The sequence below is a fragment of the Melanerpes formicivorus genome, unplaced genomic scaffold (assembly GCF_026170545.1).
Source record: "Melanerpes formicivorus ecotype bairdi unplaced genomic scaffold, bMelFor1.0.p_v2 SCAF_117, whole genome shotgun sequence".
Classification (NCBI taxonomy): domain Eukaryota; kingdom Metazoa; phylum Chordata; class Aves; order Piciformes; family Picidae; genus Melanerpes; species Melanerpes formicivorus.
Genome location: NW_027142469.1, coordinates 57,558 through 84,941, shown reverse-complemented (window position 1 = coordinate 84,941; position 27,384 = coordinate 57,558). Strand labels below are relative to the sequence as shown.

The following is a 27,384-nucleotide window of genomic DNA, read 5'->3' as shown; positions in this document are numbered from 1 at the left end:
TGTTTCAGCAGAGGAGAAGCTATTGGATCACAGGCTCACAGGATGTTAGGGGTTGGAAGGGACCTCTGGAGATTTTCTAGTTCAAGCCCCCTGCCAGAGCAGGACCACAGAATCCAGTACAGGTCACACAGGAACACATCCAGACAGGGCTGGAAAGGCTCCAGAGAAGGAGACTCCACAACCTCTCTGGGCAGCCTGCTCCAGGGCTCTGGGACCCTCACAGTGAAGAAGTTCCTCCTCATGTTGAGGTGGAACCTCCTGTGCTGGAGTTGACATCCTTTGCCCCTTGTCCTACCCTAGGGCACAAGTGAGCAGAGGCTGTCCCTGCCCCTTCCTTCCTGACCCCCAGCCCTCAGCTATTGATAGGCATTGATCAGATCCCTCTCAGTCTTCTCCTCTCCAGACTAAACAGTCCCAGGACTCTCAGCCTTTTCTCACAATCCCCTTCATCATCCTTGTAGCCTCCCTTGGGCTCTCTCCAGTCCATCCCTGTCCCTCTTGACCATATGCAAATGTATTTTCAGTGAAGGCTTCCATTTCACAGGCATTGGATCACAACAAGTACTTAATAGGTACAGGCAGTGTGTGTGCCAGTCACTCACCTGCACATCAGGTACCTGCAAGAGCAGAGAACTGCAGGTTTGTCATGGGACACAGCCTGCTGAGAGCCTCGTGTGAAAAGCAGTTTCCTGTGGGGAACCATGTGCCTGGCCAAGAGCTGCCAGAGGGCATGCAGAGTCAGCAGCTCCCATTTATCAGCTTGCACTCAAGGATCTCTACTCCCAGTCCACACTCCATGCTGCAGTGTGCCCAGACAGCTCTGGGTGACACGTTTCAACCTTAGCCTAATTGTTCTGAGGATTGCCAGCTGCCCAAGAAACTGCTGAAGATCAAAGCCCAAGAGTGTGCTGTGGTGAGGGTGTCACACACAGGTGTCTGCAGAGCAGAGACTGCAGTCACAGGCAGCATACTGGCGGTACTTCCCCCTGCCTCTCCATAGCTTTGATACCATTTCTCTTTCAATCTGAAATCTAAAACCTGTCAGCTGTACCAGTGCTTCCATTTGCTTGGCCATTCTCACCTAGCCTGTCCCTGCTCCCAGCCCCAGGCATCTAAGCAGTTGTCTGAACTCCAGCCTCCTACTCTGGCAGTCTCTTGCTTCACAAAGCTATCTTTGGCATACATCCCCCTGCTTTCCTCCAGCCATTAGGCTCCCATCACTTGGCTCCTGGGCTTCACTTCATCATCCTGTAGTAAACAGTCTCAATCCCTCCATAACCTCCATGTAATGCCTTGTATATGTCTGCAAGCAAATCAGTTGCCTACTTCTCAGTAGTATCTCATTGCAGAGTGAAGGATAGAACAGAACAGAACAGAATAGAATAGACCAGGTTGGAAAAGACCTCAGTCCAACCTATCACCCAACACCATCTCATCCACTAAACCATGGCACCAAGTGCCTCAGCCAGGCTCTTCTTAAACACCTCCAGGGATGGTGACTCCACCACCTCCCTGGGCAGCACATCCCAATGGCCAATCTCTCTGGGAAGAATTTCTTCCTCACCTCCAGCCTAAACCTCCCCTGCCACAGCTTGAGACTGTATCCTCTTGTTCTGGTGCTGGGTGCCTGGGAGAAGAGACCAACCCCCACCTGGCTACAACCTCCCTTCAGGGAGTTGGAGACAGCAAGAAGGTCTCCCCTGAGCCTCCTCTTCTCCAGGCTAAGCAACCCCAGCTCCCTCAGCCTCTCCTCACAGGGCTGTGCTCCAGACCCCTCCCCAGCCTTGTTGCCCTTCTCTGGACACCTTCCAGTATCTCAACATCTTTCCTAAACTGAGGGGCCTAGAACTTGTCCCATGGAATGGCATTATAAAGCCAACCCATAAGCTGTAGTGCTACAATAACAGCTGTCTTTACATCCAATGAAGCTAAGAGAGCAGCCCTGTGGAGAAGGACCTACCTGGGAGTCCTCATGGACAAGTTCTGCATGGGACAGCAATGTGCCCTGGTGGCCATGAAGGCCAAGGGGATCCTGGATTGCATTCGGAGGAGTGTGTCCAGCAGATCCAGGGAGGTTCTCCTCCCCCTCTACTCTGCCCTAGTGAGGTCCCACCTGGAATATTGATTCCAGTTCTAGGTTCCTCAGTTCAAGAGGGACAGGGATCTGCTGGAGAGAGTCCAAGGGAGGGCTACAAGGATGCTGAAGGGACTGCAGCACTGCCTGGGGAGGAGAGGCTGAGAGCCCTGGGGCTGTTTAGTCTGGAGAGGAGAAGAGTGAGAGGGGATCTGATCAATGTCTATCAATAGCTGAGGAGTAGGGGTCAGGAAGGAAGGGACAGGGACAGCCTCAGCTCACTTGTGCCCTGGGATAGGACAAGGGGCAATGGATATAAACTCCAGAACAGGAGGTTCCACCTCAACATGAGGAAGAATTTCTTCACTGGGAGGGTCCCAGAGCCCTGGAGCAGGCTGCCCAGAGCGGTCCAAGAAATCCAGTGGGATCCTGGGGTGCATTAAGAGTGTGTCCAGCAGATCCGGAGAGCTTCTCCTCCCACTCTGCTCTGCCCAGACAGTGTTGAGGGAGAGAATCACCTCCCTGGCCCTGCTTCTCTTGCTGCAGCCCAGGCTCTGGTTGGCTTTCTGGGCTGCAAGTGCTCACTGCTGGCTCCTGTCAAGCTTCTCCTCTCTCAGCATCTCCAATTCACTTCTTGAACAAACAGCATGGAAAAAACAAACGCTGCTGAAAGCCAAGCCAAGGAAGTTTGTTACCTTTTGATCTCCATGACTTACAGTGAACTTTTAAAATAGGTCATGAGTTTCTTAACATCTCTGAACTAGTTTTTGCTGGCTTGCAGCCTCATATTGTGATCCACTGATTTCTAATTCTTGGCTTAAATGCATTCTCTCCATCAGTGCTGGAGAATCTTTAACTCAAAAGCTGGATCTGACACCTCATGGAGGCCAAGAAAGTGCCAGAAAGGGGGGGGGGGGGGGGGGGGGGGAAGGGGGAAAAAATGATAGAAACAAAACCACCAAAGGAAAATAAAACAAAAAAATCACAGGAAGGAAAAAACAGAAGGAAAAAGCCAACAACAAAGAAGAATTGCTCAAGCCATGAGAAATGCAGTTTTATTCTGGCTCCTCCTAGGAAGAAAGCAGTGTGGTAAGAAAAAAGGCAGGAGAATGTGGGAAGTGCTTGAATGCCAGTTGTCTTCCTGAAGAAGGTAGGAGGTAGGACAGGTCCCATCCAGGAAATCAACCAAACAAACCCCACCTCTGTTTAGCTTCCCAGGAGCATCTGAGGATCCTGCCAACAACCACCAGTGGCAGCTGGGCAATTTCAGAGATATGCTATTAGTGGAAGGAAAAGGCTCTTTAACCAGCCAGGGTTTGACAGAGCTGGCAGGGAGCTCTCTAACACCATGAAAAGTGCTAAGAGTCCATAAGTGATAAATTGCAGAGAGACCTCAGCCGCTTCCCTTTTGCTTCCTGGCAAGCACCATGGCGGTGATGCCAGCTCTGCTGGGTCCACCTTGCCTTTGGTCTCCTGGCCAAAGCACAAAGGGACCGCAGAGCACCTGCACCATTTGTACCAAGGCATTCTGGTACTGCCTTCCACCAGATCCTCGTGCAAACAGAGCTTTGGGGGTCAGAGCTCTTCCTCCTTTCTTCTCCAGTTAACCCCAAACGATTACCACAGTTTTGCTGCCCCCAAAAATCGTGAAGAGTCTGTCTTTAAACTCCACTCTTACCTTCAAAGAACTGCTGCAAGGCCTCATTCTCTCCCACCACATCCATGAAAAGGCAGTGGAATTGTCTCACTTCCCCTGCTGCTTGAAGAGTCCCACAGCGAAAACCGCACCGTGTCTCTTCAGATGACCGTGAAGGTGCCTAGGCACACAGCAGGGCTTCCTTGGAGGCTTTACGGACTTGGCCCCAGCTGATCTCACTCCGCCATAACTAAAGCCAGGGCTGCACTTCAACTCTGCTGCATGGAAAGGAGAACTTGCCAAGGCCTTTGGGGGAAGATGAAGGGGATGTGTGCTCTTCCATTCGGTGTGTCTAATGTTCTTGTGTCAAGGACCTTTGGTCCCAGGACCAGCCATGATTACACATGCGCAGGAGAACACAGCAATAAAAGCTGCTTATCTTCTCCCTGCAGTTGCAGGTTCTCCAGAGTGTGATTAACACCACTGATGAAAGCAGCAGTAACCAAAAAGCAAGAGCAAAGTCATCACTGCTTTCACTCTATGCACCACCCCATTGAAGCAGCTAGGGTTGGACTTGATGACCTCCAAGGTCTTTTCCAGCCTGGTTAATCCTATTCTATTCTGCCCCAGACCAATTCTCCCTCAGCAGTTTGATTGTAAGGAAGCAGCACTTCCACATTGTCACCATCAACAAAACTACAGCAACCTCTTTGTCTAAGGCAGTATTGAAAGACCTCCCTCTCTACTCTGCCCTAGTGAGGCCCCATCTGGAATAGTGTCCACTTTTGGGCTCCCCAGTTCAAGAGGGACAGGGATCTGCTGGAGAGAGTCCAAGGGAGGGCTACAAGGATGCTGAAGGAGCTGGAGCACTGCATGGTGAGGAGAGGCTGAGAGCCCTAGGGCTGCTGAGTCTGGAGAGGAGAAGAGTGAGAGGGGATCTGATCAATGTCTATCAATACCTGAGGGGTGGGGGTCAGGAAGGAAGGGACAGCCTCTGCTCACTCATGCTCGAGGATAGGACAAGGGGCAATGGATGGAAACTACAGCACCAAAGTTGCACTTCAACATGAGGAAAAACTTTACTGTAAGGGTGCCAGAGCCCTGGAGCAGGCTGCCCAGAGAGGTTGTGGAGTCTCCTTCTCTGGAGAATTTCAAAACCCCCTTTGGATGCATTCCTGTGTGGACTCCCCTGGGTGACACTGCCCTGGCAGGGGGGTTGGACTGGATGATCTCTGGAGGTCCCTTCCAACCTCTAATGTGCTGTGACTCTGTGAATCATTTTCCTGTGGGCTACATTATCAACAGAAGAGGTGTTTGAGATTCAAGGAGGTTATCCTAAATTCAGATAGGAGGAACAAAAGGATGAGAATCCAACAAGGTTGAGCCAGGCTCCTTAGTGCTCTCAAGCTGGTTTGGCAAAGTGCTTTGCTGCTACTTCAAAACTTCCCGTTAGAAATTTGCTGTCAGTGTGCTGCACCTACTGCATCTGGCCTCTAAGGTCCCTTCCAACCTCTACCATCCTGCGATTCTGTGAAACACCCACAACTATGTTCTTTGTAACCTAATCAACGGTCTGCTTTCATCTTCGCCTGTGCCCAGGGGAAAAAAAGACCACTTGAAGTGCAAAAGCAGCACTTGAACAGACAAAGCAACTTCCTTAAGAAGCCAGAATCCTCCTTTGGGTTCTCCTTCTAGCGAATTGTGTGTGAAGAAGCTGATAACATTCAATGGAAATGGTCATCATCACATTAAAGAAATCACATAATGGCTATTTTCCAGCTTCAAGGGGAGCCCTGGGAAATGGATGTGTAAACCACTGGAAACTCAAAACACCAAAAAAAGCAGGAGGAGAAAAAAAAAAAGAGACCATTTAAAGGAATAAAAGAAATTTAATGACTGAAAACCAGAAGGGAATAGAAAGGTTTTAGCAGTCAATACAGGGGTCAGGACAGATTTTGAACCGAAGCGCAGCCAAGATAATTGTACTGCTCCTTGATGTTTGCAAAGCAGCCTGCTGTAGAGGGTAGACACCTGGATTTATGCTGCTGTCGACTCTCCCAAGTAAGTTTCTATCCTTCCATTGTGTAAAAAACACAGACAAGCAGCACTGAATCATGGAATTTTCAGAGGTGGAAGGGACCTCAAGGCTCAGCCAGTTCCAACCCCCCTGCCATGGGCAGGGACACCTCACACTACAGCAGGTTGCTCACAGCCACAGCCAGCCTGGCTGCAAACACCTCCAGGGATGAGGCTTCCACCACCTCCCTGGACAACCTGTGCCAGGCTCTCACCACCCTCATGGGGAACAACTTCTTCCTGACAGCCAATCTCAAACTACCCATTTCTAGTTTTGCTCCATCCCCCCCAGTCCTATCACTCCCTGACACTTTAAGAAGTCCCTCCCCATCTTTCTTGGAGCCCCCTTCAGATACTGGAAGGCCACAAGAAGGTCTCCCTGGAGCCTTCTCTTCTCCAGACTGCACAACCCCAACTCCCTCAGTCTGTCCTCAGAGCAGAGCAGCTCCAGCCCTCTGCTCATGCTCATGGCCCTGCTCTGGACACCTTCCAGCACCTCCAGGTCCTTCCTGTAACAGAGGCTCCAGAACTGGACACAGAGCTCCAGCTGTGGTCTCACCAGAGCAGAGCAGAGGGAGAGAATCACCTCCCTCACCCTGCTGGCCAAATTTCTCTTGCTGCAGCCCAGGATGTATTGAAGGATTCCAAAGTTCCCCTAGGCTCCTGATAAGTGTATTTGGCATAGATGCTCAGAAGAACACAAACATGGATCTAAACAGATTTTTGACTGACTTTTTGAGTAGAATAAGGATAGGGAGGAGGGGGAGGGGGAGGGAGGGGGGAGGGAGGGGGGAGGGAGGGGGGGAGGGAGGGGGGGAGGGAGGGGGGGAGGGAGGGGGGAGGGAGGGGGGAGGGAGGGGGGAGGGAGGGGGGAGGGAGAGGGGAGGGAGAGGGGAGGGAGAGGGGAGGGAGAGGGGAGGGAGAGGGGAGGGAGAGGGGAGGGAGAGGGGAGGGAGAGGGGAGGGAGAGGGGAGGGAGAGGGGAGGGAGAGGGGAGGGAGAGGGGAGGGAGAGGGGAGGGAGAGGAGAGGTCATCCAGTCCAACCTATCACCCAACACCATCTCATCAACTAAACCATGGCACCAAGTGCCTCATCCAGGCTCTTCAGGGAGGCTCCCATCATTCTGCACCAAAGAACAGAAGGCAGACACTGCTTCAGACTAACACTTTAATCAGAAGGTTTTGTTTCCAAATGTAAATTACAATCACTAATACACCCTCCAAGTGCTGACCACATGGGTTCAACTAAGTGTTCTATGTAGGCATATACAGCAGAGGCCAGTTGAAAACGATCACAGTACTTCTGGAGTGCAATCTGCAAAAAGGAGAAAGATCTTGGACCCACTTTGTGGAAATAAATATCAAGGGATGAAAAAGGAAAAAAGAAGAAAAAAAAACAAAGAAAGACTGAGGAATTTGAGTGATGTACAGTCAGTGGTGTTCATGCATGAGCAAGAGTAAAAAGATTTAGAGCTCTTCCTTGTAATAGCCAAGTTTTGCTAGTGACATCTCTCTTCTCAGCTGCATCACTTCCCAGAACATCTGATCCACTACAAAAAAAAAGACAGAATTGTCATTCAGTATCCATTCAGATCTTTTCTCAGCATGCCAACACTTTAAGGGAGCTTCAAAAGGAACCTGGAATATTGCATCCAGGTCTGGGCTCCCCAGTTCAAGAGAGAGTCCAAGGGAGGGCTATGAGGATGCTGAAGGGACTGCAGCACTGCCTGGGGAGGAGAGGCTGAGAGCCCTGGGGCTGTTTAGTCTGGAGCGGAGAAGACTGAGAGGGGATCTGATGGGTGACATCATTGCTCTCTACAACTACCTGAAGGGAGGCTGCAGCCAGGAAGGGGTTGGTCTCTTCTCCCAGGCAACCAGCACCAGAACAAGGGGACACAGTCTCAAGCTGTGCCAGGGGAGGTTTAGGCTCAAGGTGAGGAGAAAGTTCTTCACCGAGAGAGTCATTGGTCATTGGGATGTGCTGCCCAGGGAGGTGGTGGAGTCACTGTCCCTGGAGGCGTTGAAGTGGGGATTGGACATGGCACTTGGTGCCATGGCCTAGTCATGAGGTCTGTGGTGACAGCTTGGACTCGATGATCTTTGAGGTCTCTTCCAATCTTAGTGATACTGTGATACTGTGATCAATGTCTGTTGATAGCTGAGGGCTGGGGGTCAGGAAGGAAGGGACAGGGACAGGCTCTGCTCACTTGTGCCCTGGGATAGGACCAGGGGCAGTGGATGGAAACTCCAGCACAGGAGGTTCCACCTCAGCATGAGGAAGAACTTCTTTGCTGTAAGGGTCAGAGAGCACTGGAACAGGCTGCTCAAGGAGGTTGTGGAATCTCCTTCTATGAAAGATATTCAAAACCCACCTGGATGTGGTCCTGAGTGATCTGCTCTCTGTGATCCTGCTCTGGCAGGGGGGTTGGTCTGGATGAGCTTCCCACCCCTAACATTATGTGATTCTGAAGCAACAGCAGTAAAAACCACATTTCCCTTTTGAGACAGGGGTTACTGAAGCCTTTCATGTATAACCTGAGCACTAGTCAAGAAACTTTGCCATGCCACAGCAGTGCCCAAGACCCAAGGCAGAAAATGCTTACAGAATGCTTTCCTGGTTACTTGCTACAATTTAATAAAGTCAGTCATTTTTTAAGATTGCCATTCTTAGCAGTTCTCTCTGGCAGACCCAGCTGCCTGCATTCTCAGTGAACAAAGGGAGAACATCACAGAATGTTAGAAGTTGGAAGGGACCTCCAGAGATCATCCAGTCCAACCCTCCCTGACAGAGCAGCATCACCCAGGGGAGCCCACACAGGAATGCATCCAGGTGGGGTTGGAAAGGCTCCACAGGAGACTCCACAACCTCTCTGGGCAGCCTGCTCCAGGGCTCCAACACCCTCACACCAAAGAAGTTTCCCCTCATGTTCAGCTGAAACCTTCTCTGGTCAAGTTTGTCTCCATTGCTCCTTGGCTTATTGCTGTGCACCACCCAAAAGAGCTTGGCCCCCTCCACTTGACCCCCAGCCCTTGATAGACATTGATCAGATCCCTCTCAGCCTTCTCTTCTCCAGACTCAACAGCCCCAGGGCTCTCAGTCTCTCTTCACAGGGGAGATGCTCAAGTCCCCTCAGCATCCTCCTGGCTCTCCCTTGGCCTCTCTCCAGCAGGTCTCTGTCTCTCTGGAACTGGGGAGCCCAGAACTGGACACAGGATTGCAGGAGTGGTCTCAGCAGGGCAGAGGAAGATGCACCAAAACACCAAGCACAAGAAGCAAAAATGGCCCAGAACCTAAGTGAAGTTGTTTTGCTCTACAATATTCCCATATCCTGTGAGAGAGACCTTTGTTTGCTGTTTTTAATCCTGTGTGGAAAAAAAATTCCTAACTCCTCTTGTTCCACGATTTCCCATAGCATTTTCATACTGAATGTCCTGGTTTGAGGCCAGGCAGATCCTCTCTTGCCCCTGAGAGGGGCAAAAGAATGACACTCATCACACAGAGGGATTGCAGAAGTGATGGAAAGCTGAAATGGAAAAGCAGTTAAGTGTTTTACAGAAGCTACAAAGCATAGTGACAAAAGAATCCCAAAGCATACAGAGCCCCTCACAGCACACCCAAAGGCTTCCCAGCACTTCCCTTCTGCCCACCTGAGGGTACACCCAAACCCCCCAGGGCTCTTTCTTCCCCCCCAACTGCTAGGTTAGTCTCAGGCTGGCCAGGTCTGAGACTGCCCCAACCCCTTCTCCTCCTGGCATTAGGCCTAGCCAGACCTAAGAGGCCTTGAGATACTCCCCCAGCATTCCCCAATAGGGAGCATCTCCCACAGGAGCAGAGAGGGAAGAAAGAGGCAGAGAAGGACTTTGCAGATGGATTTATAGGGCACAGGATATTATGGGTATGAAATAATCTGTTGCCTGTGTCCACCCCAGTGGGTTGGACACTCAGGACACCGGAGGTGTAACTTAGGTGGCAGGAATGGGGGTTCAGGCACCCAGCCTGAACTGCCACACTGAATAACACAAAGGGAGTTCTAAGTGGGAGCAAAAAATGACTGAGGATTTATTTAGCTTTATTGGAGAGTGGAACAGGACCAAACTCCTGTAATCCACAACAATGACTACTCAATGACCCAATTCTTGCAATCACAACAGTGGCTACCAACAAACAGCCCTCCTGGCAGGTCCTAAGCACATGCCCTGTGGAAAGTGCCTATTCCTGGGTGCCCAATGCAGCTTCCCACTCACCATCTTGCTGCTTCAACAGGCCTTGCTGGATGTACCGAATATAGGTAAAGAAGTTGCACACAGAAGTGATCTGAATCCAGACAAAAGAAATATTGGTAGTTAATGTGGTGCTGTATAATGGGCTGGGAGGAGGGGAGGGGAAGAACAAACTCCTCCTCCACATGAACTCACAGCACATCTACTCACCCTGTAACGACAGAAAGGAGAGATGTAGTAATAGCTGCTGGAATCTCCTAGTTTGATTCTGTGCTTGCAGGACTTGCTCTGCCCACTCAGAGCACATTTCCTAAGAAACATCAAGTTTGCAAGGTTTAATAAACAAACCTGACACTAACACCTCACACCTCCACCTGTTTAAAGGTGTTAATGTCATTGCTTCCTAGCGCAGAACTGTCAGGGTTGGAAGAGACCTCAAGGAGTTCCACCCCCCCTGCCATGGGCAGGGACACCTCACACTACAGCAGGTTGCTCACAGCCACATCCAGCCTGGCTGCAAACACCTCCAGGGATGAGGCTTCCACCACCTCCCTGGGCAACCTGTGCCAGCCTCTCACCACCCTCATGGGGAACAACTTCTTCCTCACATCCAATCTGAATCTCCCCATTTCTAGCTTGGCTCCATTCCCCCAAGTCCCATCATCACCTGACACCCTAAAAGTGCCTGGTTTTTAAGTATCAGGCTGGTCTTCTCCAAGGAAGTGAATGTTACTTTTGAGGTCAGTGTATCCTAAGTGAAGTAAACAGTTCTCTCTCAAAGGTTTGTTCTATAATACTCTTTTTTTTTAAGGCTTAAATTTATTCATTGCTTACTTGCCCCACAAAATTTCATCAGAGCAGTCTTGAAGCCTTAAGGCTCTAGGCAATAAAATGTAAAATACACACATTTGACTGAAATGATGAGCTGAGAGCAGCTCTCTCAACCCAAGAGTTCATGAGTCAAGATTCCCCCTTCTGTCTGTTAAGCCTCAACATACTTTGGTCCTCCACATTCGACTGCAGAAGCTTTCACAAAGCGAACAGGCTGCAAGCCAACAGGTTCAATGCTCAGGGTGTTGTTTTCAACAGCTTCCAGAACAGCTGAGGCCAACTGCAAGAGAAAGTTAGAAAGCAGTTAAAAACAGCTCTGTGTTCCCCCTTGCCTCAAGGCAGTGATGTATTTCTTCCCCTGCAAATTTAGGAACACTGAGGTGGGGAGAAGAATAATCAACCAACTCACCAAACAGAAACTCAATTCCAAGTGAGAATTTGCTGTTGTTGTGAGCACTTCCTTGTGCTGTACTTTGGCCACACCAACCCCATGCAGTGCTACAGGCTGGGGACAGAGTGGCTGGAGAGCAGCCAGGCAGAAAGGGACCTGGGGGTACTGGTTAATAGTAGGCTGAACATGAGCCAGCAGTGTGCCCAGGTGGCTAAGAAGGCCAAGGGCATCCTGGCCTGCATCCGGAACAGTGTGGCCAGCAGGAGCAGGGAGGTCACTCTGTCCTGTGCTCAGCACTGGTTAGGCCACACCTTGAGTCCTGTGTCCAGTTCTGGGCTCCTCAGTTTAGGAAAGATGTTGAGATGCTGGAAGGTGTCCAGAGAAGGGCAACAAAGCTGGGGAGGGGTCTGGAGCACAGCCCTGTGAGGAGAGGCTGAGGGAGCTGGGGTTGCTTAGCTTGGAGGGGAGGAGGCTCAGGGGAGACCTTCTTGATCTCTACAACTCGCTGAGGGGAGGTTGTAGCCAGGTGGGGGCTGGTCTCTTTTCTCAGGCAATCAGAACAAGAGGACACAGTCTCAAGCTGTGCCAGGGGAAGTTTAGGCTGGATCTGAGAGAAAGTTCTTCCCAGACAGAGAGATTGGCCATTGGAATGTGCTGCCCAGTGAGGTGGTGGAGTCACCATCCCTCCCTCAGTGCCTCAAGAGGGCACTGGATGTGGCACTTGAAGCCATGGTTTAGTTAGTCATGAGGTGTTGGGTGACAGGTTGGACTTGATGATCTCTGAGGTCTTTTCCAACCTGGTTGATTCTATGAATTCCAGGGAACTACAGGCCAGTCAGTCTCACCTCTGTGCCTGGAAAGATCATGGAACAGATCCTCCTGGAGTCACTACTCGCTCAAAAGAATAGTGAAGAGGTGATTGGGAGCAGTCAGCATGGCTTTGCCAAGGGCAAATCCTGCCTGACCAACCTGGTGGCCTTCTATGAGCAGGTGACAAAATTAATAGCTGAGGGGTGAGCAGCTGATGTCGTTTACCTGGACCTGAGCAAAGCCTTCGACACTGTCCCGCACCACATCCTGGTCTCCAAACTGGTGACACATGGGTTTGATTGGTGGACCACTAGATGGATAAGGAACTGGCTTGATGGCCGCACCCAAAGAGTGGCTGTCAATGGCTCCATGTCCCAGTGGAGGCCAGGGACAAGCGGAGTCCCTCAGGGATCAGTCCTGGGACCTATCTTATTCAACATCTTTGTGGGTGCCATGGACAGTGGCATTGAGTGCACCCTCAGCAAGTTTGCTGATGACACCAAGCTGTGTGGTGCAGCAGACAGCTGGAGGGAAGGGAGGCCATCCAGAGGGACCTTGACAGGCTGGAGAGGTGGGCACAAGCCAACCTCATGAAGTTCAATAAGAGCAAGTGCAGGGTACTGCATCTGGGTCGAGGCAATCCCAGGCACAAATACAGGCTGGGCAGTGACTGGCTGGAAAGCAGCCCTGAGGAGAGAGACTTGGGGGTGCTGGGGGACAAAAAGCTCAACAGGAGCTCTCAGTGTGCACTTGCAGCCCGCAAAGCCAATCAGATCCTGGGCTGCATCAGGAGAAGTGTGGCCAGCAGGGCAAGGGAGGTGATCCTCCCCCTCTACTCAGCCCTGGTGAGACCCCACCTGGAGTACTGTGTCCAGTTCTGGAGCCCCTATTACAAGAGGGATGTGGAGGTGCTGGAAGGTGTCCAGAGAAGGGCCACGAGGATGATCAGAGGGCTGGAGCACCTCTCCTGTGAGGACAGACTGAAGGAGTTGGGGCTGTTCAGTCTGCAGAAGAGAAGGCTCTGAGGTGACCTAATTGTCGCCTTCCAGTATCTGAAGGGGGCCTACAGGAAGGCTGGGGAAGGACTTCTCAGGATCTCAGGTAGTGATAGGACTAGGGGGAATGGAATGAAGCTGGAGGTGGGGAGATTCAGGCTGGATGTGAGGAGGAGGTTCTTCACCATGAGAGTGGTGAAACCCTGGAATGGGTTGTCCAGGGAGGTGGTCGAGGCCCCGTCCCTGGGGGTGTTTAAGAGCAGGCTGGATGAGGCTCTGTCCAGCCTGATCTAGTGTGGGGTGTCCCTGCCCATGGCAGGGGGGTTGGAACTAGATGATCCTTGTGGTCCCTTCCAACCCTGAATGAAACTATGATTCTATGAGGTCCCATTCCCAGGCTGCTGCTTAAATTCTGCCCTCCAAATAACCCTGCCTGCCTTCCCTGCGGCAGGAGAACTGCCTTTACAGCTGGGAATGTGGTCAAGCATGTTTAAAAAGCTAACTGTGTTTTCAGTCCCTCCTCAGAAGCATTTGTGCAGGCAGTGCTCACGTCACAGACTGAACACAGCACACACTTCCTTTAGTTCAAACAAAACTTGCTCTGCTGTTCTGAGAGCCTATGGAAAGACCAAATGATGCAGCTCACTACCCTTGCAAAGAAAAAAATCATCAAGTAAATGCTATGCCAATGTGTTTCAGCCCAAGATAGCTTCAGAAATGTATTCAAGCAAGTGAGACTAAACAACAGAGAGAAAAGCCAAGGTGGTGTACAGGAGCCAGGGTATACAGAAAGGCCCAGCTGCAACTTTCAAATGCTAATTAAAACACCACCTCCAGGAAGCAGAAGTGCAACTTGCCTCAGGCCTTTGCTGCTAGTCCATCATAAGACACCAGAAACACACTCACTTTGCTTCTCTGGACTCAGCACTTGCCCCAGACTACTGTTGAAATATGGACAAGGAACAGCCATGAGCTGATTTACAAGAAGGTTTAATTATTATTGCTAGTAAAGTAATTCTGTGCCCAGGCTCCTTCCATTCTCACAGAATTGTCAGGGTTGGAAGGGACCTCAAGGATCAGCCAGTTCCAACCACCCTGCCATGGCCAGGGACACCTCACACTATGGCAGGTTGCTCACAACCACATCCAGCCTGGCTGCAAAAACCTCCAGGGATGAGGCTTCCACCACCTGTGCCAGTGTCTCACCACCCCCATGGGGAAGAACTTCTTCCTAACATCCAATCTCAATCTACCCATTTCTAGTTTTGCTCCATCCCCCCCAGTCCTATCCCTCTCTGACATCCTCAAGAGTCCCTCCCTAGCTTTCTTGTAGCCCCCTTCAGATACTGGAAGGCCACAATTAGGTCTCCTCAGAGCCTTCTCTTCTCCACACTGCACAACCCCAACTCCCTCAGTCTGTCCTCACAGCAGAGCAGCTCCAGCCCTCTGCTCATTCTCGTGGCCCTGCTCTGGACACCTTCCAGCACCTCCAGATCTTTCCTATTCTCCTTCTTTGCCATCCCCCAAGAGCAAGAGAAAACACTACACTCATCCACAAGAGGCTACTGAGAGTGAATGCAAGACTTCAACACAGCTGCATTCCCAGTGATTCAAAACCACAAGGCACGTTTGGTTTAGCTGCACATGAGTTCGTTTCAAGTGAAAACAGTCACTGTGCACAGCAGCTAGAAACAATCACTGATCATAACTGACAGGTCCTGGAAGCCTCTTTCTTTCCTGAGGAGGAAATGCAAACCTACAACCACTATAGGAGGAGGAAATCATAGTATCAGTCAGGGTTGGAAGGGACCACAAGGATCATCTAGTTCCAACCCCCCTGCCATGGGCAGGGACACCCCACACTAGATCAGACTGGCCACAGCCTCAGCCAGCCTGGGCTTAAACACCTCCAGGGATGGGGCCTCAACCACCTCCCTGGACAACCCATTCCAGGGCTTCACCACTCTCATGGGGAAGAACTTCCTCCTCCCCTCCAGCCTGAATCTCCCCACCTCCAGCTTCATTCCATTCCCCCTAGTCCTATCTCTACCTGAGATCCTAAGAAGGATATGCAAACCTACAGCAACTATAGGAGGAGGAAATGCAAACCTACAGCCATTATATCATCACTGAAGCAGGAAAATAAATAAGTAAGTTGCTGGGAAACACAGCAGGATGGCCTACTTCTACCTACTGCAGGAACAATTTGATTTCCATAGTAACCAAGTAAAGTTTTTAGTGGGAGAGGTTGTTATGCTGCTGTGTAGCCATCCTAATGAATTGGTATGCAATGGAGTAAAAGACTGAGGGTCAGCAAGTAACAGCAGGTGGAAAAGCATGGGGGGGAAAAGGCAACATCCCATGAGGACAACAGGGAAATGTCATGAAGAAAACAGAGCATCTTCCAAGTGAAGTATTTCACTCTAATAGGGGGAAAAAAAGTCTGAGGGGCTTTAAAATGTCTTCTTACTCAAATAGAGATCTCATAATATGGTCCCTTTCTCCTGGGGACTGATACCACAACTGCTACTGAAGAACCAAAAGTAAAGCACTTGAAGCCAGAATCAGTTTCACCTCATTCCCAGGAGAGGAAAAACCTCCTCCCTTTCCTTGTAATTTGGTTCATCTAAGACCTTATTCCCAAACATAAAATCCACAAGTGCCTAATTCTGGCCAGCAAAGAAAACATCCAGGCTGTGCCTGCAGCCTGCTGTGATGGATATTGGAGAGCAACAGCCCAGAAAATTATAGAGAGATGAATTATGTGCAATGGCACCCAGCTAGCTGCTGGGGGGGGGGGGACACAACACCCAGCTAGCTGCTGGGGGGACGACACACGACACCCAGCTAGCTGCTGGGGCAGAGGGGGGCACCTAGCTAGCTGATTGGGGGGTCAACACCCAGCTAGCTGCTGGGGCAGAGGGGGCACCTAGCTGGCTGATTGGGGGGTCAACACTCAGCTAGCTGCTGGGGCGGGGGGGGGCACCTAGCTAGCTGACTGGGGTTCAACACTCAGCTAGCTGCTGGGGCGGGGGGGGGCACCTAGCTAGCTGACTGGGGGGGTCAACACCCAGCTAGCTGCTGGGGCGGGGGGGGGCACCTAGCTAGCTGATTGGGGGGTCAACACCCAGCTAGCTGCTGGGGTGGGGGGGGGCACCTAGCTAGCTGATTGGGGGGTCAACACCCAGCTAGCTGCTGGGGTGGGGGGGGGCACCTAGCTAGCTGACTGGGGGGGTCAACACCCAGCTAGCTGCTGGGGCGGCGGGGGGCACCTAGCTAGCTGATTGGGGGGTCAACACCCAGCTAGCTGCTGGGGTGGGGGGGGGCACCTAGCTAGCTGATTGGGGGGTCAACACCCAGCTAGCTGCTGGGGTGGGGGGGGGCACCTAGCTAGCTGACTGGGGGGTCAACACCCAGCTAGCTGCTGGGGCGGCGGGGGCACCTAGCTAGCTGATTGGGGGGGTCAACACCCAGCTAGCTGCTGGGGTGGGGGGGGGCACCTAGCTAGCTGATTGGGGGGTCAACACCCAGCTAGCTGCTGGGGTGGGGGGGGGCACCTAGCTAGCTGACTGGGGGGTCAACACCCAGCTAGCTGCTGGGGCGGCGGGGGGCACCTAGCTAGCTGATTGGGGGGTCAACACCCAGCTAGCTGCTGGGGTGGGGGGGGGCACCTAGCTAGCTGATTGGGGGGTCAACACCCAGCTAGCTGCTGGGGTGGGGGGGGGCACCTAGCTAGCTGACTGGGGGGTCAACACCCAGCTAGCTGCTGGGGCGGCGGGGGCACCTAGCTAGCTGATTGGGGGGTCAACACCCAGCTAGCTGCTGGGGTGGGGGGGGCACCTAGCTAGCTGATTGGGGGGGTCAACACCCAGCTAGCTGCTGGGGCAGAGGGGGCACCTAGCTAGCTGATTGGGGGGGTCAACACCCAGCTAGCTGCTGGGGCGGGGGGGGGCACCTAGCTAGCTGATTGGGGGGTCAACACCCAGCTAGCTGCTGGGGCAGAGGGGGCACCTAGCTAGCTGATTGGGGGGTCAACACCCAGCTAGCTGCTGGGGGGGCACCTAGCTAGCTGATTGGGGGGTCAACACCCAGCTAGCTGCTGGGGTGGGGGGGGGCACCTAGCTAGCTGATTGGGGGGTCAACACCCAGCTAGCTGCTGGGGCGGGGGGGGGCACCTAGCTAGCTGATTGGGGGGTCAACACCCAGCTAGCTGCTGGGGTGGGGGGGGCACCTAGCTAGCTGATTGGGGGGTCAACACCCAGCTAGCTGCTGGGGCGGGGGGGGGCACCTAGCTAGCTGATTGGGGGGTCAACACCCAGCTAGCTGCTGGGGCGGGGGGGGGCACCTAGCTAGCTGATTGGGGGGTCAACACCCAGCTAGCTGCTGGGGCGGGGGGGGGCACCTAGCTAGCTGATTGGGGGGCCAACACCCAGCTAGCTGCTGGGGTGGGGGGGGGCACCTAGCTAGCTGATTGGGGGGCCAACACCCAGCTAGCTGCTGGGGGGGGCACCTAGCTAGCTGATTGGGGGGGTCAACACCCAGCTAGCTGCTGGGGGGGGTCACCTAGTTAGCTGCTGGGGCGGGGGGGGCACCTAGCTAGCTGCTGGGGGGGGGCCACCTAGCTAGTTGATTGGGAGGTCAACACCCAGCTAGCTGCTGGGGGGGGGGCAACATCTAGCCAGCTGCTGGGGGAGGCAACACCTAGCCAGCTCCTGGGGGGGGGGCAGACACCCAGCCAGCTGCTGGGGGGTTGGCAGCCAGCTGCTGGGGGGGGGGGGGCACCTAGCCAGCTGCTGGTCTCTAGCTGCTGCTGCTACCTAGTTGATAATATCTCTATAGATAATGTATATCTATACTTTTAATACTATATTTATATATAAATTCTATATATCCAGAAGCAGCTGTGACATTACACTGTTTCCATAAAACAGTCCCTTAAAAATGTCAGGGGGAGGAAAAAATAAACCCAAAGCCAAAACACAAACCATTCCCTACAAACTCTGCCAGACAGCAGCAACATCCAGAGGAGGAGACCAAGAAAGGCCATGTCTGGACTAGCATCACAGCAGAGAAAAGGCAAAACAAAAGACCATTTCAGCACTCCAGATACTTCAGCACCTTGCTGTGAACTGCTGCACTCCAAGGAAACAAACAAACAAAGAGGTGAAACTTCACACACAACCATTTCAGTGCAGGCTGTTAGCTTTCTGTAGAAGAGTGAAGGGGAAAGTGGCAGAGGCCACATTGAGTCTGCTTCCATTTACCTCACTCTTGGAGAAGGTTAAACATGGAAAAATATCTTCCCGATAGATTTTGTCCAAGAAAGGGCAGGTTCTGTCCATGGTAGGCTCATCCTTCCAAGATCTGAAGTCATTGTACAAAGACAGGTCAGCCTAGAACACAAAGATTCACATGTTTCAGTGCTGCAATTACCACACTGGTGTGCAGCATCTGCAAACACCCACAGGCAAACAATGAGCATCCCAACGGAGTGCGTTCCACTGCGGAAGAAGAAGAAATGCTCTCACAGAATGGGCTGGGTTGGAAGGAACCCCTGAAGCTCATCCAGTCCAAACCCCTCTGCAGTCAGCAGGAACATCCTCAACTAGATCAGGTTGTCCAGAGCCCTGTCCAGCCTCACCTTGAGTATCTCCAGGGAAGGGGCCCCAACCACTTCCCTGGGCAACCTGTTCCAGTGTGGCACCACTCTCAGACTAAAGAACTTGTTCTTAGCATCCAATCTCAATCTGCTCTGCTCTAGTCTGAAGCCATTGCCCCTGCTCCTGTCCCTGCAGGCCTTTGCAAACAGCCTCTCTCCATCCTTTTTGTAGCCCCCTTCAGGTACTGCCATGCTGCTATTAGGTCTCCCCAGAGCCTCCTCTTCTCCAGGCTGAACACCCCCAGCTCCCTCAGCCTGTCCTTGTAGCAGAGCTGCTCCAACCTCCTGATCATTTTCATGGCCCTCCTCTGGGCCTGCTCCATCAGCTCCATGTCCTTCCTGTATTGAGGGCTCCAGAGCTGGATGCAGTACTCCAGGTGAGGTCTCTCCAGAGCAGAGCAAAGTGGCAGAATCACCTCTCTGGGTCTGCTGGCAATGCTGCTTTGGATGCAGCCCAGGCTGCCATTGGCCTTCTGTGCTGCAAGCTCACACTGCTCCTGTCCAGCTTCTCATCCATCATCACTCTCAAATCCTTTTCCTCAGGGCTGCTTTCTATCCCCTCCTCCCCCAGCCTGTATTGACAGTGAGCATTGTTCCAACTCAGGTGCAGGACCCTGCACTTGCTCTTGTTGAACCTCTCCAGCCTGTCCAGGTGCCGCTGGATGCCATCCTGTCCCTCTGGTGTATCAACAGCACCACTCAGCTTGGTGTCATCTGCACACTGCTGCTGGTGCATTCAATTGTAGTTGAGATAAGGAAAGAGGAGAAAGAACATGTGCTAAAAATTAACATATTTGGTTACCAAAAGTACACTGCTCTGAACCAACCTCCTCCAGGCTCTTGCTCTTTCACCCCTTCTCTGAGCTGCCAGCACTTTGCCAGGTTTGTTTTTTTAACACAAATATTTTGGGGAACTCTTTTGTCCTTTCTGTTGCCTTTCAATCCACACAGAAAAAAACAAATTAGACTGGCAAATTTGTTTTCCACGAGAGCTACTCACCTTACACTCAGGTGCAATCAGGAGCAGCCATCTTAATTAAGCCAGGCCATAAATGTGCTGGTTGCTAAGCCACCAACCTCACTGTACACATGAAACTCAAGAGGTGTAACTTGCCCCCCTAAAGGAACGTTTCTCATACCTTTAAAACTCATCTCAGGCCTGGCTTGAAAATGAATGCAATCAAAAGACACCATGCAGGGGGGAGGAAAAAAAGTCATTTTTGATTTGTTCTCTAGGAGTCTAAAAAATACAGATGGGTTTCTGATTAGCTTGGTTACTTTCTAGATTTAACTCAACAGGACAAGGCTCTGAGCAGGCCTTATTGTGGCCTTCCAGTATCTGCAGGGGGCTCCAAGAAAGCTGGGGAGGGACTTTTGAAGGTGTCAGGGAGTGATAGGACTGGGGGGGATGGAGCAAAACTAGATTCAGACTGGATGTTAGGAAGAAGTTCTTCCTTGAGGTCCCTTCCAACCCTGACAATTCTATGATTCATTCCAATGTTTCAAACCTTATCTCATCTCCTCATGACTTAAAAGGTAAACAAAAGTTGGGAAAAAATCACCAACCGCTGGTATGAAGAAAAATCCCTTCTCCAATGAACAAATATCTCTAAAACAGTCAGCATTACATGAAGATCTAATGTATCCCAGGTTTATTGTGAGTAAAACAAGAGAGTAAAGCCACCTTCTCAGCAAAAAGAGGACAATCCTTGCAGCCTTACCTCTTTACAGTCCTTTACAATTGGCTGCATCATGGTAAGGTCCTGGTGACTGCCACCCATAGCACTGCTTGTACTCTTGTTCCTTGCATGGCCTTTCTTAAAGGGAGTTTTTCCACCAGACTGAAACTCCTTGGTTGGAGATGTAGGTGAAGTGGACAGTACTAGTGTTTTCAATGCTGCTACTTCAGCCTGGAGGACATCAATCTTTGGGAGGGGGAGGGAAACAAAGTCATTAACAACCCAAAATGCCATCTTAGGCTATACTAAGTCATGTAATAAAACTTCCAGTCAGCTTTGTTCAAATCACAACTTCATATGCACCTTGCTGAGGAGCCAGCTGTGTCCACAGGTGTCAGCTAGGACACAAACCAACTAAAATGGTAAAGTTTACAGGCAATGCTCTGTTTACATCTTTATGATTCACACTTTATGTTCATAATCATGGGGGGGGGAAGCAGCAAACAAGTTGGACAGAACTCACTTTTCCTTGTGCTTCTTTTAACTGTTTTTCAGCTGCAGCTTGTTTGACATTAGCTTCTTTAACCATTTTGTGTGCTTCCTATATAAAAAAGAAGTAAAATCATGTTTAGCTAATGTGAATACTTCACACAAACCTAGAACCAGCAGTACAAAACCCAACCAATTAAGGACATCCTTTTGCTTCATGGAGACTACCCATGACTAATAAGTTGAACAACAGTCTGAAGTAGTTACATACCAAAAAAAAAACCCCAATCCCTACAAACCTATCACTTGGATTCATCAGTGCCCCACCAAAGCTTATGCTCCTTGGACCTGAACCCAAAATTCAGCAACTTCCCCCACCCTCCTCCAGCAGGAACAATACCTCTCTTCATGAACACCAGGCTCCAGTCATGCTTGGTGGCTGCCAAGTTCCTTGACCCCCAAGAGAAAGACTCAACCAGCAGCAACAAAAGCAGCATGGGCACAGTAGCTCACTCAAAAGAACTTCTCCCTTCTAGCCAGAATAACCAGTTGCAGGCAACTGGCAAGTCCTGCATGAAGGAACCGGTCAGGCAACTATCAAGTTTAAACTCTTACCATCAATAAGACAAAGCAACAGCTTACAAGTAATCTGTGGAATAATAAACATTTCTTGAGCAGGACTAACAACCAATCCAAATCAAGACACATGACCAAGCCAATAAAGCAGAAAGCATAAAAGGACTGGGGGTTGGGTTTTAAGCTTTCTTTTTACCTCATACCTCTAAGCCTTTTGTCTGCATAATGTGTTAGTTTAGGGCTCTGGCCCAGCAATTTGGCATCAAATTCCTGTTCTTATTTGGTGTTTACTGAAGGCAACAGAGATTAAAACATCAGGGCCCCCAGCTACAGGACTTGGGCTTAGGAGCCCTCTCATATCTGTAAAGCGCCTAGCACGTATCTGGACGCTATATAAATAGAACAAAAGAAGTTCATACATCACCAGACCAAAAGACCTGACTCCCACTGGCATACAACACAGCTGTATCATATGGGTTTGTAAAAAACTCTTCTCCAGTAACAACAGACACATGCAGGGATGGGCACATACACATTTATACAATGTGTACAGATACATTTAACATCGATCATGCAGGGTCCGCTGGGTGATGCAGCTTGGGAAGCAAAGCAGGGTACGGTGCCTACTGCAGTGCTCTGATGGAGTAACTACACAAACTCAGCTGTGCAAAACAAGCCTGGAGCCTCCACTGAGGTGCATCAATATAGAATCTATCCTGGCCACTGGCATGGTCGCTGAAGTTAGTGGCAATCAGAACAGAAGGTGAATTGAAGGGCTGTGGATTCCAGCGCAAGCATCGAGGAACCTCAACGCTGCGCTCAGTGAGGGTCTCTTAAGTGAAGCCAAACCAGCACAGGACATTCAGGTGACATGCCCATGACAGTGCTGAGTAATTAAAACTTCAATTATTACTAATCATGTGCTAGATTTCAAACACAGCTTTAACAAACTGATGCACTAAGTTAGGAAGTGACACTGATAGAGAAGAACTTCACTGATAAACCTCTATTCCCCTGCAGTTAAAATACCTGCTCAAGACTTCCCTCCCCTCCCAACACACACAAGCATTTGTGCTACAAAGTACCTCTCCAGTCTCCCATTTGCTCTCTACACAGAGGAACTGCTTAATAATTTGAGCAACTCTGTCCTAGTACCAGGATGACAAAATAAAATGCATTGCCAACCCACAGAGCAGTTTGAAATGTGACTATTTTGGGGGGTTTAGTGTCAGTCTTAATCATTACTTTTGTACCAATTCAACATCCCAGGCTTAAATGCTGCTTCTAAAGCCTACCTAATCTTGTATCTTTATGTATATGGGGGGAAAAAAAAACCCACCCAATGTTTATAATTTGATAAATGTATAAATCATCCTCAGATTATGAAATGGATTCTGACAGTTACAGGCATCACAATGCAGCCTACATATATAGAGAGAGATAGGCTAAATATATTTTCCTATATATATTCCTATGATAAAATGAGAACTGATTATGCTTCAAGTATGGAGTTATGACTATTTTTTTTTGCCCTGTATAATCCAAGCTCAGAATCTTTGCTAGAACTACTGCCTCTTGCTCAAAATGAAAAACAAAAGGTCCCATTTGAAGTTCAGGCTTCTCCCTTGGTAACCAGGTTCCACCCTGGTTGGTTACTGGAATGGGCTGCCCAGGGAGGTGGTGGAGTCACCATCACTGGAGGTGTTTAGGAAGAGCCTGGATGAGGCACTTGGTGCCATGGTTTGGTTGATGAGATGGTGTTGGGTGATAGGTTGGGCTGGATGATCTCAAAGCTCTTTTCCCACCTGGTTAATTCTACCCTATTCTATTCTACCCTGTTCTGTTCTATTCTACCCTGTTCTGTTCTATTCTATTCTACCCTGTTCTGTTCTATTCTATTCTACCCTGTTCTGTTCTGTTCTATTCTACCCTGTTCTGTTCTGTTCTATTCTACCCTGTTCTGTTCTATTCTACCCTGTTCTGTTCTATTCTATTCTACCCTGTTCTGTTCTATTCTATTCTACCCTGTTCTGTTCTGTTCTACCCTGTTCTGTTCTGTTCTATTCTACCCTGTTCTGTTCTGTTCTATTCTACCCTGTTCTGTTCTGTTCTATTCTACCCTGTTCTGTTCTGTTCTATTCTACCCTGTTCTGTTCTGTTCTACCCTGTTCTGTTCTATTCTACCCTGTTCTGTTCTATTCTACCCTGTTCTGTTCTGTTCTATTCTACCCTGTTCTGTTCTGTTCTATTCTACCCTGTTCTGTTCTGTTCTATTCTATTCTACCCTGTTCTGTTCTATTCTATTCTACCCTGTTCTGTTCTATTCTATTCTACCCTGTTCTGTTCTATTCTATTCTACCCTGTTCTATCCTATCCTAATCACAGTATGAATGCTTCAAGTCTGTGGTGGCAGCATGCTGCCAGAGCCAAGATTCAAAAGCTGAAAGCCACAGTTCCATCCTTGCTGCCTCCATTGATCTGGAACCAAGTTTGTGGTTGGTTTTTCTTTTTTCCATTTAGTCACCATGGCAACCCCAAATTTAGCTCTTATCTAGCTAGCCTTGTTGTCAGACAGAGAAGCTGTCTCAAAATAGTTATGCCAAAAAAAAAAGCCAAAAAAGCCTAAACAGACTAAAGCTTTCTGGAGTTATTTTCTTGATTCTCTTCATTTTGTGTCTAGGCTGACTGACGAGCTCAACAAGGTCTCCTTCCTCTACATGAAAAGTCTGCTGCTTGCTCTCAAGCCTCTACTTCAACACACCCAGGTCTTCAGGACACAAATCCCTTCAGAAGCTTACTGCAGAAAACTTTGGCACACAATGTACTGGTTCTCCATGAAACATCTGGCTCAGCTTCCTTTAAGGATATCACATTGAAGACTCCAACACACCTCAAACAGACTAGCTGTAAGTTCTTCCAACTCCTGTCCAAGTTGGTCTCGCACTTTAGAAAGCCTTTCACATTCTTCATCTTTTAACTTCAGCTCCTATGGAAAATTGAAAGTTATTTATTCTGACTGAGAGTAGTAAAGTTGGCCTATTAAAGCTAATACCAGAAGGAAGGGGGAGAGAAAGAAGCAGGAAAGAAAAATAAAGAATAAAGTAAAAATCAGAGGAACATGAGACCTTTGCTAGGCAAAGCATTACTCTTAACACTAGAAGCAATTAGTTAATGCTGTACACAGAGCTACTTTTTCCTGCTATACAGAAACCTCAGTATGAGGACAGACTGAGGGAGTTGGGGTTGTTGACTCTGGAGAAGAGAAGGCTCTGAGACCTAATTGTGGCCTTGCAGTATCTGAAGGGGGCTCCAAGAAAGCTGGGGAGAGACTTCTGAGGCTGTCAGGGAGTGATAGGACTGGGGGGGGTGGAGCAAAACGAAAAATGGGGAGATTGAGACTGGATATTAGGAAGAAGTTGTTCCCCAGGAGGGTGGTGAGAGACTGGCACAGGTTGCCCAGGGAGGTGGTGGAAGCCTCATCCCTGGAGGTTTTTCAGGCCAGGCTGGATGTGGCTGTGAGCAACCTGCCGTAGTGTGAGGTGTCCCTGGCCATGGCAGGGGGGTTGGAACTGGTTGATCCTTGAGGTCCCTTCCAAGCCTAACAATTCTATGATTCTATGAAACATACCAGGCCAAGCTAAAGTAACTCTAAGCTACACAGCAGCATTTCCAAAATACTCTTGAAATAAAAAAAAGGATACAGAGATCAAATGAAATATTGGGAAAGACAGAATATCAGTTTCTCTTAACCCATTCTCAGGGGAGACCTTATTGCTCTCTACAACTACCTGAAGGGAGGTTGTAGCCAGGTGGGGGTTGGTCTCTTCTCCCAGGCAACCAGCACCAGAACAAGAGGACACAGTCTCAAGCTGTGCCAGGGAAAGTTTAGGCTGGAGGTGAGGAGAAAGTTCTTCCCAGAAAGAGTAATTGGCCATTGGGATGTGCTGCCCAGGGAGGTGGTGGAGTCACCATCCCTGGAGGTGTTCAAGAGGGGACTGGACGTAGCGCTTGGAGCCATGGTTTAGTTGTCAGGAGGTGTTGGGTATTAGGTAATAGGTTGGACTTGATGATCTCTGAGGTCTTTTCCAACCTGTTTGATTCTGGGATTTTAACATACACTTGAATGAAGCCATTCCCTAACAGACACTTAAGAGTAATCCTTAAAACAAAAAGCAAACCAGCTTTCTCTGAAGGTAGTCCCCAGTTCTAAAAGAATCTTAAAGCCTATTTTACCATAAAGATTGTACCCTACCTATACCCTTACATGTAGCACAACTCCAAAATCCTCTTCTAATTCTATCCTTGCTCTTATGTAACCAAATTAAAGCAATTTAATAAAATCCAGAATGCTATTTGTCTACACTGCTGAAATTTGAGCCAAGGCCTGACCAGACCAGTTTTACAGCAAAATTTTAACACAGATTTGGCAGGGTCAGTGTTACACATGCCAAATCTCATCTGTACTATCCCAAAGCTGAAGGAATGAGGAGGAATTTCTTCACTGTGAGGGTCACAGAGCACTGGAACAGGCTGCCCAGAAAGGCTGTGGAGTCTCCTTCTCTGGAGACTTTCAAGATCCATCTGGATGTGTTCCTGTGTGACCTGTGCTGGATTCTATGGCCCTGCTCTGGTAGAGGGGTTGGACTGGAAGATCTCCAGAGGTCCCTTCCAACTCCTAACATCCTGTGAATTGCTAAAACACCTACAGAGAGCCAACTCATCTTTAAGACTCACAAGCCAGTGGCCTTACTATTCAGCTGCAATTTTGGTTTAGCACAGTTTGAAAGCTCACTCTTCAGCAGAGTTCTAGGAGAGATTAACCTGCTTCTGGCTGACCTGGGCCTGGCTGCATTGTTCAGTTAAGTCTAACCCATTGCTCTCTCTCTGATCTTGGGACATGGGGGTAGAGGGGTGGAGTGGAACAGCTTCCACGGCCTCTGACCAGGGGGATTTTTGTGTTGTTTGCTGATTGTACAATATTGTAAAGCCTGTAGATTTTGCACATAATCCTTGCATTCCATCGTAGAGCGCAGTTCTTGCTTGTAAACACAGCTTCCATTTGCTTAATGGCATCCTGGCTTGCATCAGGAACAGTGTGGCCAGCAGGAGCAGGGAGGTCATTCTGTGACAACAGGCCTTTAAAATTATGAATGTACTGTACAGTACCATCGAAATTCCTTGGTGGTCACTGGAAGTCTATTTACTCATTAATCCATGCAGTGTTTTAATCTGTCATGTATTACTGTGTAAAAGTGAAGGGACTTAACCACCAGTGCTAGCCTGAGCAGAAACACTCTACTAATCACAGAATCACAGAACAGACCTCTGAGATCATCAAGCCCAGCCTATGACCTAACACCACCACATCAGCCAAACCATGCCACCAAGTGCCACATTCAATCTGTCTTTAAACACCTCCAGGGATGGTGACTCCACCACCTCCCTGGGCAGCACATCCCAGTCTCTAATTCCCCTTTCCCTCAGGAAATGCTTGCTAATATCTAACCTAGACCTCCCCTGGCACAGCTTCAGGCCATGCCCTCTTGTCCTGTCACAAGTTGCCTGGCACAAGAGCCTGACCCCCACCTGACTACAACTTCCTTTTAGGTAGCTGTAGAGAGTGATAAGTTCCCCTCTAAGTTCCCTCTTCTCCAGGCAATGGCCTCTGTTAGACTGGCATCTGTGATGATACAGAGAGAACAACAGGGGAGGAGAGCGGGGAATCTACTTCATACCCTATATTCAACACACAAGACACCAAATTATAACATTCAGTTTGTTTCTGCAATGAAGCATGCATGCAGAGGCTGAAGCCTTTTAAAACTAAATAAGAAACTCCAAATTTGAGGATCAGGTTCTTAAAGTAAATGAAATTTACACTCCCAACATCCTATACTACCACCTGCAGAAGAATCACTGATTCAGTGTGGAAAAAGCTTCCCAATTT

General features: G+C 49.7%; 2 protein-coding genes across 4 annotated transcripts in view; both read right to left on the bottom strand.

Annotated features, from left to right (window-relative positions):
• MYRFL (myelin regulatory factor like) overlaps positions 1-3,982 on the bottom strand; it is a 48,892-nt gene extending 44,910 nt beyond the window's left edge. The window contains 1 exon segment of the mRNA XM_068167441.1: positions 3,753-3,982. Within this exon segment, the coding sequence (XP_068023542.1) occupies positions 3,753-3,798 (46 nt within the window). The 5' untranslated portion in view covers positions 3,799-3,982.
• A 2,954-nt stretch (positions 3,983-6,936) lies between these two features.
• Positions 6,937-27,384, bottom strand: part of RAB3IP (RAB3A interacting protein) — a 39,910-nt gene continuing 19,462 nt past the window's right edge. The window contains exons 4-11 of one of the 3 annotated variants that reach the window (XM_068167450.1): positions 24,328-24,423; positions 20,896-20,973; positions 20,415-20,618; positions 18,299-18,427; positions 11,006-11,118; positions 10,218-10,317; positions 10,032-10,101; positions 6,937-7,336 (exon numbers count right to left, since the gene is read on the bottom strand). In XM_068167450.1, the coding sequence (XP_068023551.1) occupies positions 7,254-7,336; positions 10,032-10,101; positions 10,218-10,317; positions 11,006-11,118; positions 18,299-18,427; positions 20,415-20,618; positions 20,896-20,973; positions 24,328-24,423 (873 nt within the window). In that variant the 3' untranslated portion in view covers positions 6,937-7,253. The other 2 variants (XM_068167452.1, XM_068167451.1) reach the window with 2 other exon arrangements.